This window comes from Oryctolagus cuniculus, chromosome 4, assembly GCF_964237555.1.
Source record: "Oryctolagus cuniculus chromosome 4, mOryCun1.1, whole genome shotgun sequence".
In the NCBI taxonomy this organism is placed as follows: domain Eukaryota; kingdom Metazoa; phylum Chordata; class Mammalia; order Lagomorpha; family Leporidae; genus Oryctolagus; species Oryctolagus cuniculus.
Window position 1 is genome coordinate 100514215 of NC_091435.1, and position 15775 is coordinate 100529989.

Sequence of the window (15775 nt, forward strand, 5' to 3'; positions counted from 1 at the left end):
TTGAGAGCGCGTGTGCACGAGAGAGAGAGAGAGAGAGAGAGAGAGAGGTCTTCCATCCACTGGTTCACTCCCTAATTGGTTGCAATGGCTGGAGCTGTGCCGATCTGAAGCCAAGAGCCAGGAGCTTCTGGGCCTCCCAGGCAGGTGCAGGGACCGAAGGACTTGGCCATCTTCTATTGCTTTCCCAGGCCATAGCAGAGAGCTGGATCAGAAGTGGAGCAGCCGGGACTCAAACTGGCACCTATATGGGATGCTGGCACTGCAGGCAGCAGCTTTACCCACTATGCCACAGCGATGGCTTCTACCAGCTTCTCTTACAGACACAGGTGTTATAAAAAGAGGTTTCAGCCGGCGCCACGGCTCACTAGGCTAATCCTCCGCCTTGCGGAACCGGCACACCGGGTTCTAGTCCCAGTCAGGGCGCCGGATTCCGTCCCGGTTGCCCCTCTTCCAGGCCAGCTCTCTGCTGTGGCCAGGGAAGTGCAGTGGAGGATGGCCCAAGTACTTGGGCCCTGCACCCCATGGGAGACCAGGAGAGGCACCTGGCTCCTGCCATCGGATCAGCGTGGTGTGCTGGCCACAGCGCGCCGGCCGCGGCAGCCATTGGAGGGTGAACCAATGGCAAAAGGAATATCTTTCTCTCTGTCTCTCTCTCTCACTGTTCACTCTGCCTGTCAAAAAATAAAAAAATAAATAAATAAAATAAAATAAAAAAGAGATTTCATCAATGACATAGGCAGAGGTGATAAGGAGTTACCAGAAAATTCCTTTAAAATATAGAGACAGAATAGTTCATAGGGAAAGAAATAAAGATGGCCTTTGAGCATATTTTTTAAATGTTCAAGTTAATTTATGATAATATAATTAGAAATCAAAACTACCTTAAACTATCATTTCTTGCTCTCCAGTTGGTATAAATACAGAAATTTGACAACAAACTTTTGGGTAATATATGTAATTTATCTGCAAGAGTTACAGAGAGAGAAGGAGAGACACACACAGAGATCTTCTATCCACTGGTTCACTCCTCAAGTGACTCAATGGCCTGGCCCAGCCAGGCCAAAGCCAGGAGCCTGGTCTCCCATATTGGTGATAGGGGCCCATACACTTGGACAATCCCCCACTGCCCTCTGAGGCACATTAGCAAAGATCTGGGTAGGAAGTGAGGCAGCTGGGACACAAACCAGTGCTCATATCAGATGCCAGCTTAGCCTGCTACAACACAGCAGCAGCCCCATTGACAACAAAGTCTTTTGGGGAGACTCAGAGAACTAGCCATTTCATGAGCACAAAATAATGCAATCTCTCAGTGAAAGATTTGGACTATACCAGCAAGACTGAAGATAAATTTACCATTTGATCAATAAATCTCACATCTAGAAATTTATCCTTTTTTTAAAAAGATTTTTATTGTATTTGAAAGGCAGAGTTACAGAAAGAGATGGAGAGACAGAGCGAGGGAGAGATGTAGAGGGAAATTTTTCCATCTACTGGTTTACTTCCCCAAATGGCTGCAATGGCCAGACTGAAGCCAGTAGCTTCATTCAGGTCTCCCACATGGATGCAGTGGCCCAAGCACTCAGGCCATCTTCTGCTGCTTTCCAAGTGCATTAGCAGGGAGCTGGGTCAGAAGTGAGGCAGCTGGGACTCAAACCCATGTCCATATGGGATGCTGGTGTTATAGGCAGCACCTTTACACACTATGTCACAATGCTAGTCCCTGGAATTTTATCCTTAAAACACACCAATACAAATATGAAATCACATGTGTTCAAGGTGTGCTTTTGTGTGTGTGTTTTGAACAAAACTGAAACTTTCTGTAAATATAAATCCAACAATAAAAGGTTGAGTTTAAAGATGAATCAAGGGGCCAGCGCTGTGGCATAGAGGTAAAGCCACCGCCAGCAGTGCCAGCATACCATATGGGTGCCAGTTCGAGTCCTGGCTGCTCCATTTCTGATCCAGCTCTCTGCTGTGGCCTGGGAAAGCAGTAGAAGATGGCCCAAGTCCTTCAGCCTCTGCACCTGCATGGGAGACCTGGAAGAAGCTCCTGGATTCTGGCTTTGGATAAGCGTAGCTCGGGCCACTGTGGCCAGTTGGGGAGTGAACCAGTGGATGGAAGACCTCTCTCTCTCTCTGCCTCTCCTCCTCTCTCTGTGTAACTTGTTCAAGTAAATAAATAAATCTTAAAAAAAAAAAATTAAAGATAATTGGCATTGTGGCACAGCTTGTTAAGCCATCATTTGGGGATGTCTGCATCCCTTATCTAAATGCCAGGTTCAATCCTCTCTACTCCTCTTTCAACACAACATTCCTGTAAATGTGCACTTTGGGAGATGACAGATGATGGTTCAAATACTCCAGTCCTGCCAACCGCATGGGAAACCCAGAAGGGATTCCTGGTTCCTGGATTCAACCTGGATAGCTCTGGCTATTGCAGGCATTTGGGAAGTGAACCAGCAGATGGAAGATCTCTTTGTATTTCTGTCTCTGTTTTCCTCTCTGTCTTTCAAATAAATAAGAATTTTAAATTTGTATTTTCTTTTAAAAAAGATTAATTTATTTATGTTATTTATTTTATTTGAAAGGTAGAGAGAGAGAATGAACTTTCATCCATTGGCTCCCTCCCAAAAGGCAGGTAGGACTGAGCCAGGCTAAATCCAGGAGCCAGGAACTCCATCCAGATCTCCACATGGGTGGCAAGGACTCAGCTACTTGAGCCATTATCTGATGCCCTCCAGAAGTATTTCCAGAGAGTTTGAGTGGAAATGGAGTAGCCAGGACTGGAACCAGCAATGATACAGGGGGAAAGCATGGCAAGCGGTGGCTTACCCTGCTGTGCCACAATGCCAGCCCCAAATTTATACTTTCTATAGGAATGTGATAAAAACCTTTTTTTCACTGTAAATGTTATCAGAAGCCTACAAAATAAAATTGATGTAGATTTAGCTATTTTTATTTTTTTTCTCCTCTTATTTTCATCCTACGTATGCTATTGAACTTGAAGTTTCTTGTAACTGGAATATTGTCCACTCTGCTAATCTCTCTGTTAATGACATATTCATACTGTTTGAATTGCAAGTAAGTTTTGGTATGTTAGGGCTTAAGTCTGCTATTTTAAAAGTTGTTTTCTGTTTACTCTGTCTCTCATTAGTATCTTATGAGTTATTTGAATATTCTTAGGGTTCTGTCTTGATTTATTTGTAGTGTTTTGGTTTGGTATATTGCATTGTACAGTTTTCTTAGTGTTTGCTATAGGAATCACTATGTATATATATGTGTGTGTATATACATGAAATTTATAGAGGCTATTGGTATGAATATTTTACTGCTCCAAGTGAAATGTGCAATGCTGATTTAATTAAATTTTCTTTAATCTCTGCATTTAAAAAAATACAATTATTGGGGCAGGCATTTTGGGTAATAGGTTAAGCTGTGGCCCTGGAACCCTGTATGAGCACGATTTGGGGGTCCCAGCTGCTCCACTTCCAATCCAGTTCTCTGCTAATGTACCTGAGAAAGTAGAGAGGGGGCCAGTGCTGTGGTGTAGCAGGTAAAGTCACTGCCTGCAGTGCCTGCATCCCATATGGGTGCCAGTTCGAGTCATGGCTGCACCTGTTCTGATCAGCTTTCTCTATGGCCTGAGAAAACAGTATAAGATGGCCCAAGTCTTTGGGCCCCTGCACCTGTGTGGGAGACCTGGAAGAAGCTCCTGGCTCCTGGCATTGGAGCAGCACAGCTCTAGCTGTTGCGGCCAATTAGGGAGTGAACCAACGGCTGGAAGATCTCTGTCTCTCTGCCTCTCCTTTTCTCTGTGTGTAACTCTGACTTTCAAATAAATAAATAAATCTTAAAAAAAAAAAAAAAAAGAAAGAAAGTAGAGGAAGATGGCCTGAGTGCTTGGGCCCCTGACACACATGTGGGAGACCTGGAAGAAACTCCTGGCTCTTGGCTTCGGCCTGGCCCAATCCTGGCTGTTGCAGCAATTTGGGAAGGGAACCAGAATCTGAAAGGTCTTTCTCTCTCTTGCTCTTTCTTCCCCTCTCTCTGTAATTTTGCCTTTCAAATAAATAAATAAATCTTTTAAAAATACAATTATCTTTTGCTTTTCTTCCTCATATAATGTGCACTCCACTAAATAATGTTATAAGTAGTGCAGACAGTCCTCATATACCCTTTACCTAGTTTCATCAACTGCTGGCATCTTATATAACTATGGTGTATTTTGTCTCAGCTGATGGATCAGTATTGGCACATTATTATTAACTACAAAAAGTTTACAATTTTTATAATTTTTAAAGATTTATGTATTTATTTGAAAGGCAGTGTTGCAGAGAGGCAGAGGCAGAGAGAGAAAGGTCTTTCATCTGCTGGTTCACTCCCCAGATGGCTGCAACAGCTGGAGCTGGGCCAATCTTAAGCCAGGAACCAGGAGCTTCTTCCAGGTCTTCCACTCGGGTGCATGGCCCATTTGAGCCATCTTCTACTGCTTTCCCAGGCCATAGCAGAGAGTTGGATTGGAAGTGGAGCAGCCAGGATTTGAACTGGCACCCATATGGGATGCAGGCACTGCAGGCAGAGGCCTTACCTGCCATGTCATAGCACCGGCCCCATACAAATTTATGAAAAGAAGCATCTTCAATTTGTAAAAAAGAGAGAAACAGAAAAAGGGAGTGGTGATAATTCTTTCGTACTGGGGTTATTCATGTTATAAAACACTAACATTATTATTAAAGAATTATATGTCTCTGTTTATGCTATTCACTGAGGAATGCAAAGTTGAATAAAGCAAAGTTCCTGTCCCATAGTCTTCTAGGTTAGACGAATGTTACCTAGGCTGGCAGATACAGGATAGGGGAGGTTTCTAGGAGGACTATGGTGTTAGTGACAAGGAGGGGAAGGCTGTCAGCTAGTAGGTATGTAGAGACAAAAGCCATGAGAAACAAATATATCCTGGTGACTCTGGAAGGAGAGGTTATAGTTAAAGTGAGATGTGTTCATAGACTACTAAAATGGGCAGGAAATAGGTCTAGAAGGGTTTTGTATGTCTCACTAAGGAGCTTGGATTTTATCCTATAGCCAATTGGAAGCCATTGATAAGTAGTGGAATGACTGTTGAGTTGCATTCTAACAATGAATTATAGGAACGATGGAGTAAGGGTTGTTTTCTTGAAGAGAAAAGTTAGAACATGTTGCAATTCTCTCTGATACATGATAAAGAATGTGAAATGTCGTAGTAGTGGTGGTGGTGGTTGGTACCAAGGAACAAGATAGATTCAAGAAATATTTATGAGGTAGAGAGTCAGAACTGTGTAACGGGACGTTTGGAGACAGGAAGAGGGAAAAGTCTAGAATGATCCTCAGTGTCCAGTTTATGTGATTGGTGATGTGGTGGATTAGCTGGCATAGAGAAAGTGGGAGGAGGAGCAAGTCTTCTGGGGAAAGAGAATGAATTAAGTTTGGTTTTTGTTGAATGTGATATACAGATGGAGTTTGGTAGGCAAGTCTAATACTTTCTGTAGGGACCAGATCTAGGAATAGACATGTAGTGAAGATTCACTGTCACAGCTTGTGTATGTAGCACAGGACGTTGGATTTTATTCATTCATGCTTCTTGTCCAGTATACTTTCTACTCTCAACACTGTCAGAAAACGTTTGCAAGTGGCAGAAATCCAGTTTGAACAACCTGGGTAAGAGTATTGATTCACATACAAGAGGGAAAGGAAGGACAGAGAATATAATTCGTGGCAACATCAAAGAGGGAGAGTGTGTGAGGTCAGGAATATTTTAGGACGTGGGAAGCACTTACACATAATTAACTTATTGGGTAGGCGTTTGGCCTAGTACTTAAAATGCAGGTTAAGACATCTGAATCCCATATCAGTGTGCCTGGGTTTGAGTCCTGTCTCTGGCTCCTGACTCTGGCTTCCTGCTAATGTAGACGCTGAGACAGCAGTGATGACCCAGGTAATTGGGTCCCTGTCACACATGTGAGAGACCTGGGTTTAGTTCTCGTGTCCTTTGGTTTGGCCCAGTCCTGCCTTTGGAGGGATTTGGAGCATAAGTGTGGATTAGAACCCACACTCACGCTCTGCCTCTCAAATAAATAATTTAAAAATCAATTAGTGATGGGCATTGTGGCACAGCATGTTAATCTGCTGTTTGGATGCCTGCATCCTGTATCAGAGCAGCTGTGGTAAACTCTGCTTCTGCTTCCAATAAAACTTCCTACTAATGCACCTTGCAGGCAGCAGATGATGGCTCAAGTAGTTGGGTTCCTGCAACCCACAAGGGTGACCTGGATGAAATTCCAGGCTCCTGGCTTCAGTCTAGCCTAGCCCTGGCTGTTGCAGGCATTTGGGGGAGTGAATCAGACGATGGAAGATGATCTCTTTCTCTCGCTTTTTCTTTCTCTCACTATGCCTTTTAAATAAATAAATAAATGTATTTTAAAATAAAATAAAAATTTTAAAAAAGAGTTAACTCAGCAGATCATAGAAAGCTGCATCTGTGTAAGTTTACCATCCAGAGATCACCAGGAGCATATTGGAGTTTCAACAGAGTTACATTTAGGTTGGATTTGTTTGTTGCATCCTGGGAGAACACACCCCCAGAGGAGCCTCAGGAGCATCTCAGAGAAGGAGGGGATAGGGTGGGACCCTTATGGGCTTTATAATTCTCAGAAAGGATTAGGGAGGTGATTTCATGTCTGGATGTAATATGGTCAAGAAGGAGGCATTTCAGTAATTGGAGGTCTCAGAAAAAAATTTATTTTCAAATGTTTTTGCTTATTTCCAGAGGCTGAAGAACAAAACCAGACTGGGGATGTCATTGGAACCAAACAGCAGTCATCTCACATGGGTGAGGAACACCAAGCCCACAGGCCCTATCATTTGCCTTGCCAAGGCAACCACAGCCAGGGCTCAAAATTCAATGAATCTACTGCAGGCTGATTTTTTTTATTTAAAAATGTATTTATTGGGGCCAACATTGTGGCGTAGCAGGTAATGCCACCACCTGCAGTGCCAGCATCCCAGGTGGGCACCAGTTTGAGTCCTGGCTGCTCCACTTCTGATCCAACTCTCTGCTATGGCCTGAGAAAGCAGTTGAGGATGGCTCAAGTCCTTGGGTCCCTGCACCCACTTGGGAGACCGGGAAGAAGCTCCTGGCTCCTGGCTTCGGATCGGCGCAGCTCCAGCTGTTGCAGCCATTTGGAGAATGAACCAGCAGATGGAAGACCTCTCTCTCTGTAACTCTGCCTCTCATGTAATTAAATTTAAAAAATCTTAAAAAGATTTATTTATTTACTTGAGAGGCAGAGTTACAGAGAGGCAGAGGTAGAGAGAGAGAGAGAGAGAGAGAGAGAGAGAGAGAGGTCTTCCATCTGCTGATTCACTGCCCAGATGGCCACAATGGCCAGAACTTTGTGGATCCGAAGCCAGGAGCCAGGAGCTTCTTCCGGGTCTCCCACATGGGTGCAGGGGCCTAAGGACTTGGGCCATCTTCTACTGTTTTCCCAGGCCATAGCCAAGAACTGGATTGGAAGTGGAGCAGCCGGTACTTGGACTGGTGCCTATATGGGATGCTGGCACTGCAGTGGCGGCTTCACCCGCTACGCCACAGCGCCGGCCCCCAGGCTAATTTTTAAGTTGATAATTTTGTATGGCACCCGAATGATGTCATAAATATCCAAAAAGTTGTTGGCAGAAAAAAAGTTCCACATCCCTGAATTGTTCATCATTTTGTAACTATACTATGGTCTTGGATAGAAACATTGTTTGGGTGACCTTGCCCATGTGCCTTGGAAACACTGTTACGTTCTGTTCTGTTAGGAGCATCGCAGTCTGATTACCATCAGGGCTGATTTTCATTCTTTAAATGTAACTGCCCACAGGGAGAATGACTCCAAGAGGCAGATTTTCACAGCAGAATTCTGGAAAGGGCCAAATAAGACACAACAGACTTGCATCTGAAAACATGAGAAAATGCTTGAAAATGAAGGCAGGCAAGCCTCTAGGAACTCCTTCCTAGCCAGGCTACCGCTTCACACCCAAAGAGTGAAGGTTGAGCCAGAGAGACTCTGGACTTGGGAGTATGAGAAACAGCAAAGGGCCGGAGGTCCTACTAAGAATGGAAAGTTTGCCTAACAATAGTCAGACTTCAACTGACTTCCTGACCTAGACATAGAGTGAGTCCTCTCCTGGGAAACTAGAGAGAAGGGACAACAGCAGAATGTGGGTACTAAGGGAAACTGAGGGTCTCAGTCTGATCACCCCAGAATGCAGCCCACCTCTTAGCTTCAAGTGGCTTTCTGTGCCTTTCTTATAAATATGGGCACCAACCAAGAGACTTAGGAAAGCATTTAATTAGAGAAAGTAGACAAATGCTTTTCATAATTTGGAAGAAAAGAGCCAATCCAGGGAGCAAAATAAGATAGTGATTCAGGAAATAGGAATAGGATACTCTAAAACAGGAACATTGAGCAGGTAAGAAAGCATTGTTGGCAATTAAAAAAGCATCCACTTATTCGGTCATAAGAAAGAATGAAATGCTGTTGTTTGCAGAGATGAGTCTGGGGGACATTATGATAAGTGAAATAAGCCAGGCACAGAAAAACAAGTGCCACACGTTCTCACTCCTATGTGGAATCTATGAAAGTTGATCTCATGGGAAAAGAGAGTAGAATAGTAGTTAGCAGGGCTGGGAAGAGAAGAAGGGGAGAGGGAGAGGAGGCAGGGGATCATTAATGGCTACAAAATTACAGTCAGACAATAGAAATGAGCTCTGGTATTCTATAGCACAGTAGATTGATTCTGGTTAACAGTAATTTATTGTATATTTCAAAAGAGTGAGAAGAGAGGTTTTAGAAAATTCTCAAACCACAAAGAAATGATAAATGTTATGTATGATGGATATGCTAATTACCCTTGAAAACTAGTTGCTCCCCAAAAGCCTGAAAGGCAAGAGGAACACTTACTGAGACCTGTGTGAGGAGTGTCTGATGCACTAGGTTAATTTGACTTGAGTGAGATGCACAAATGAACTGTTTTGTCTTTGACATCTGGAGCAAACCTGAGCAATCTTTGTTTTTTATCTATACATCCTTTATCTAGTCCCAGAAATGTCATTCTTAAAATTAATCAGTAGTCTTCTCTTCGGTAGTCTGTCTTCAGAAATGATGTTTGTAACCAATTGTGTTCTAAAGAAGGTATTCTTCAACCTCTGAGAAATTCGCCCCTGCTTACTTAAAGCCTGCCTTTTCGGGTCAAACTAACTCACTGAGTAATAAGTGAACATTCACTGCCACAAAAGAGGTAAATACCACATACTTCCTAAGACTCATTGCAAGTTGTTTGGCTTGTGTCTCCCAAGCCTGGGTCATTCATACTCTGACTGAATAAACATTACATTACTCTTTTTATAGGATCAGTTTTATTTCTGTCAACAACTTGGTTTGATTATTATACACTATAATCAGATATCACAGTATAATCCTATATCCCATAAATAAATATAGTTATTGCATAAATTAAAGATAGACTAAAAATATAAGTGCATTAGCTAAAAAAAATTACATAATGGGGCCAGTGCTGTGGCTTAGTGGGTTAACCACTGCCTGTAGCACAGGAATCCCATATGGACTCTGGTTGGAGTCCTGGCTGCTCTACATCCAATCCAGCTTTCTGATAATGTGCCTGGGAAAGCAGTGGAAGATGGTCCAAATACTTGGGCCCCTGTACCCATGTGGGAGACCTGGATAAAGCTCCTGGCTCCTGATTGGCCCAGCTCCATTGGCCATTGCAGCCATTTAGAGAGTGAACCAGCAAGATATATCTCTCTCTCTCTCTCTCTCTCTCTCTCTCTGCCTTTGAAATAAGTAAATAAATCTTTAAAAAAAAAAAAACATAATTAGAAACTTTGGAAGATAAAGTTGAAGACATCTCCAACCAAAAGAGAACCAAATGAGAAGTAATGTAGGTGTTAGGAAAAGAGTTGCAGATTGGTGCCTCCTCACAAGGGGCACCAAAATGTTAGCAAAAGAGGAGACAGTGTACGAATTTACAGCCAGACTGAATTTATTCAGGGAAAATAAATTCATAGAGGTGGGTGACCAACTGCCCGTGTGCACATTGATGGAACAGGTGGCAGAAGGCCTGGACTCCCAGGGGCCGGGCCTTTTTAAGGAGGGCTAAGGATGGGGGTGGAGGTAGGGGTAAGCAGGTGGAGGGGAATTCCTGGAATTGGGCGGGGCCTTGGGAACCTGGAAAAGAATGCAGAGTACGGTATGAAGGCAATAGTGTGTGAGACCCAATTGAGATTCAAGGGCAAGGAATACATTCCAAAGTTTATCTTTTGGGCAATGAGCAAGAATGGCTGAGATTTATGTCCTTGTTCCATCAGTAGGAAGTAGGGTCATTCGATTAGGTCTTATACTTAGATGAAGGAGTAATTGTTATGCCGTCACAAAACACACCAAACACTAGAGTAAGGGAAAGCGTTTGTTGGGGAAAACCCAGCAGACTGGAGAGAAGGGGTGAAGAGGGAAAAGGAGAGTAAGAGAGAAAGAGAGAGGAGAGGAGGAGGCTAGAGAGAGCCATGTGTTCAGCAACAGGTCCTTCTAAAACTTCGCTGGAGGGTGGGCAGGGAAGCAGGAGCATCGAATCCCATTAGGATGGGGGTGGAGCTTAATACCGGTGGTTGGGCCATGTGGCCACCTGGCTTTCAGCAATGGCGGAGGGGACTAGGGCCTAGGATGTAAATCAGGGTGTAGATCGCACCATAGATATGACTGTGCCATTTTCCTAACAGTAATAATACCAGAAACTTTCTTAGAAAATAAGTATATGAGTCCTCGGATTGAAAAGTCCAGTGAGCATTCAGCAAAATGAATGGGGAAAAAAATCCTGCACCAAGACAAAGCATTGTGAGGTTTTAGAACATTCGTATTAAAAAGGAGAATCTTAGACTCTAGGCATGAGGAGGAGAATGGGTCACATACCAAGAATAGAAAAGCTGGACCACATGGAAGCAACAACTTCATTTCCAAGGAAAAATGAAGTTCAGTCTAGAACTCTGTAACTACCATACGAAGGTACTTCAAAAAGTTAGTGCAGAGGAAGGCGCTGTGGCACAGCGGGTTAAAACCCTGGCCTGAAGCATTGGCATCCCATATGGGTACCATTTCTAGGCCTGGCTGCTCCTCTTCCCATCAAGCTCTCTGCTGTGGCCTGGGAAAGCAGTAGAAGATGGCCCAAGTCCATGGGCTCCTGCACCTGCATGGGAGACCTGCAAGTGGCTCCTGGCTCCTGGTTTTGGATTGGTGCAACTCCAGTCATTGTGGCCATCTGGGGAGTGAATTAGCAGATTGAAGACCTTTCTCTCTGTCTCTACCTCTCTCTGTAACTCTGTCTTTCAAATAAATAAATAAATAAATAAATCTTTAAAAAAAAAAGTTAGCACAGCAATAGAACTAAAAGATAAAATTACCTTGGTATAAAAAATTTTAAGATCTGTTCATATAGTCTTTTTTTTCAAGATTTATTAATTTTATTTGAAAGGCAGAGTTACAGAGAGGCTCAGGCAGAGAGAGAGAGAGAGAGAGGTCGTTCATCCGCTGCATCACTCCCCAGTTGGCTGCAATGGGTGGAACTGTGTGGATACGAAGCTAGGAGCCAGGAGCTTCTTCTGGGTCTCCCATGCAGGTACAGGGGCCCAAGGACTTGGGCCATCTTTTACTGCTATCCCAGGCCATAGCAGAGTGCTGGATCAGAAGTGGAGCAGCTGGAACTAGAACTGGTGCCCAAAAAATAAAAAAAAATTAAAAAAAAGAAAGGTCTATGGGACCTCAAATAATAAGGAATGCAAGAGAAAGGTGAGAATTCCCAGGATGATGGGAAGGACAGTTCCCACAACACAGTAATGTCAGAGGCCTATGATACAAACACACTAGACCACAGCAGGGCAGAGAACTCCAGACCTGTCTCAACTTAAAAACAGGGTACTTGAGCTTTTCTGAAGTAGAAAACGAAATTTACACTTCTGACTCAGTGCTTGAATTAGAAATTAAGTTAAATGAGACACATATTAACTCCAGGGAAAATTAGAAGTGGAATGGCTTGGGTAAGAGTAATACATATTTACAAAGTTGTTGTTATATAAATACTAAATATTTAACAGAAGTAACTGTTAGGGAGGGGATGTGGGTAATGAGTTGGAAGCTGTTGGTCCTCAGAAATGGATGAAGGTATAAGATATCTAAGCCTTTTTGAACAGGAGTAGGATGCCAATAGAAAATATCTGAATTTCAACAATCAGATTCCTGTGTAATCATGTTGTTTAGAAACATGGAGCGATGTGTCAGACAACATAACCAAAAGAGTTGAAAGTCATTGCTTGCAGGGACAGAAACTGAGTGCAGGGAAGGGTGGAAAAAGGCACTGTTGTTGCTTGTTTTTTTTTTTTTTTTTTTTTTTTTTTTGACAGGCAGAGTGGACAGTGAGAGAGAGAGAGACAGAGAGAAAGATATTCCTTTTGCCGTTGGTTCACCCTCCAAGCCGCCGCGGCCGGCGTGCTGCGGCCGGTGCACTGCGCTGATCCGAAGGCAGGAGCCAGGTGCTTCTCCTGGTCTCCCATGCGGGTGCAGGGCCCGAGGACTTGGGCTATCCTCCACTGAACTCCCTGGCCACAGCAGAGAGCTGGCCTAGAAGAGGGGCAACCGGGACAGAATCCGGCACCCCGACTGGGACTAGAACCTGGTGTGCTGGCGCCACAAGGCGGAGGATTAGCCTATTGAGCCACGGCGCCAGCCCTGTTGTTGCTTGTTAGAAGCCTTCTGGAACAATTCACTTTTAAAAGATTTACCTAAAAAGAACGATGTACTTTTCTCTGAAGGGAGGAGAGAACTTCCACTTTGATTATGGCCTTGTCTAAATAAGATCAGAGTTGGTGAACTCAAGAGGCTTCCATAGCCTTGGCAGCTCATGACAAGAGCCTTGGGTGATTACTGATGTCATAAATAAGAGTGTCAGTTGTTAATCAACAACAGGAGTCACTGTGCACTTACTCCCTGTGGGGAGCAACTCGGACTAGACTAAGTTACTGGAATTAAGACTTATTCTATGCATCTGCTCTCTCACAATATGGCGCTGGGAGAGAAGAAAACAGCTTCTACACAGCTGCCTCCAGTTCAGCCAATAAACTGTAGGACTTGCTCCTGATTGGAGGAGAGCGGCGTACTCGGCGTGTGGGCAGCCGAGTTGGGATTGGCAGAGGAGGACTATAAAGGAGGAGAGAGACGGCATGCACCAGGAACATCTAAGGGAACATCTAAGGGGAACACCTGTGCAGCCCCCGAGAGAGCTGGCCGGCGGTGTGCCGCTCCCCTGCGGAAGTGGGGAATGTGGCCAGGGGGAACTGCCCTTCCACGGAGGTGGAAGGGACAGTAGCCAACCCGGGAAGAACCAGCAGCAAACCCGGGGAGGGCCGAGCAGACAAAAGAACAGCGCAGGGTCCTGTGTCGTTCCTCCACGAAGAGGGGGAGCGACAACTCCCCATGTAGGACCTCTGTCCTTAATGAGTTATACTATGAGAATTAACTGCAGAATTTGTTCTTAGACTGTACTTTATATGTTGTGTGTGTGGGGGGTACAAACCGTTGATATGTACTTAGCATAAAGTTAGTCCTCTGTATATAAAGTTAAACTAAAAATAATGGGAGAGGGAGTAGGAGGTAGGATGGGAGTGGGGTGGGAAGGCATGTATGGGGGAAAGAACCACTATATTCCTAAAGTTGTACCTATGAAAAATGCATTCATTAAACAAAAGCTTTAAAACAAATAAAAGATGTACATATAGGGGCCCACAGGCATTGTGGCACAGCAACTTAATCCATAGCCCATAACGCCAGCATCCCATATGGGCACTGGTTTGAGTCCTGGCTACTTCAGTTCCAATATAGCTCCCTGCTAATGTGCCTGGGAAAGCAGCAGAGGATGGCCCAAGTGCTTGGACCCCTGCCATTCACATGGGAGACCTGGATGGAGTTCCATGCCCCTGGCTTCAGCCTGGCTTAGCCCTGGCTGTTAAAGCCATTTGAGGAGTGAATCAATAGGTAGAAGATCCCTCTTTTTTCTTTCTTTTTTTTTTTTTTTTTTTTTTTTAAGATGTATTTATTTATCTGAAAGTCAGAGTTACACAGAGAGAATGAGAGGCAGAGAGAGAGAGAGAGGTCTTTCATCCACTGGTTCACTCCCCACGTGACCACAAAGGCAGCAGCTGTGCTGATCTGAAGCTAAGAGCCAGGAGCTTCTTCCAGGTCTCCCATGCAGGTGCAGAGGCCCAAGGCCTTGGGCCATCTTCTACTGCTTTCCCAGGCCATAGCAGAGAGCTGGATTGGAAGTGGAGCAGCTGGGTCTTGAACTGTTACCCATATGGGATGCTGGCACTGCAGGCGGTGGCTTTACCGCTACACCACCAAGCCGGCCCCATGGAAGATCCCTCTTTCTACATATCTCCCTCTCTTTGTAGCTCTGCTTTAAAAATAATAATAATAATAATAATCCTGGCGCCGGCGCTGTGGCGCAGGGGGTTAACACCCTGGCCTGAAGCGTCAGCATCCCATATGGGCGCTGGTTCAAGACCCAGCTACTCCACTTCTGATCCAGCTCTGCTATGGCCTGGGAAAGCAGTAGAAGATGGCCCAAGTGCTTGGGCCCCTGCACCCATGTGGGAGACCCAGAAGTTCCTGGTTCCTGGCTTTGGATCAGCGCAGCTCCAGCTGTTGCAGCCAATTGGGGAATGAACCATCAGATGGAAGACCTCTCTCTCTCTTTCTCTCTGCCTCTCCTCTCTCTGTGTAACTCTGACTTTCAAATAAATACATAAATCTTTTTTTAAAAAAACCCTTATTTTAAAATTACATATATAACATGACATAAATAAAATCTTATTTTATAAAGGAGGATTTTTTTGAGTGAAATAAGCCAGACACAGAAAGACAAATACCCATGTCCTTCCTTAGATGTGGGAGCTAATTTACTTAAAAGAAAAAAAAAAAAAACTCAATTTGAACACAGAATGCTGATTACTATAGGAAGGATGCGAGGGACAAAAAGTTTTTGGATAAAAAACAGGGTGGGGGGCAGACTACATTGGAGTCTCTGCTGAAGTGAGGTTGTGTTTCTCCAGCATTATCTGAAGGAGCAGGGAGATTGGTGTATACACTGAAGACATCTGATCCTATGGGACAGCACATGTGCTCAACCCATTCTGCTCAGTTCTCTCCAGATGATAAATATTGGTGACATTGAATCATCACCAAGAAACGCTTCAAGCTGCTCATGATCCAGTGGCCTTGTCCTGTGCTCTGAGGGTCCCTTAATAAATGTCATGTTTCTTGTTTCTTCTGCGGCCTGCTACTCCTGGAAGACTCCATGTAAAAGAAACAAGAAAAGCCCCACTTCCATCTCTGAGGCGAGAATCCCTCTTCCCACCCATGCTGCCTGGACGTCAGTCTCATTACTGCCGTTACTCATGCTGTGTAAGGCAAGCATTGATGGATCAAGGATAAAAGCTTAGACCTATTTTAGATCCTTGCCTACATGACTGAGAGCAGGTTCCTGTCCTGGCTCTGCTGAGAAGGCTTACCCCCTGCAATCTTCCTCAACCAGTTCAACCCCAGCTTGGTCATTAGCTGGCATTTGCCAAGTTAGAAAAGCCCTTGCCCATGAAAAAGCTGCAGGTTATTAAATATAAAATCATTTGGAAAAAAATAGA

At 44.3% G+C, this 15775-nt stretch overlaps 1 protein-coding gene and 1 pseudogene across 3 annotated transcripts in view; both read left to right on the forward strand.

Moving 5' to 3' along the window:
- The window catches only part of LOC138849333 (microtubule cross-linking factor 1-like), a 67516-nt gene that overhangs the window by 21627 nt on the left and 30114 nt on the right, over nt 1–15775 (forward strand). For all 3 annotated transcript variants that reach the window (XR_011388043.1, XR_011388044.1, XM_070072484.1), the window contains exon 2: nt 6800–6862. Coding sequence is in view for 1 of the 3 variants with exons in the window: in XM_070072484.1 (XP_069928585.1) it covers nt 6800–6862 (63 nt within the window). In the remaining 2 variants the exon portion in view is untranslated. The remainder of the gene's footprint in view (nt 1–6799; nt 6863–15775) is intronic.
- Nucleotides 10976–15369, forward strand: LOC108177898 (H/ACA ribonucleoprotein complex subunit 3 pseudogene; annotated as a pseudogene).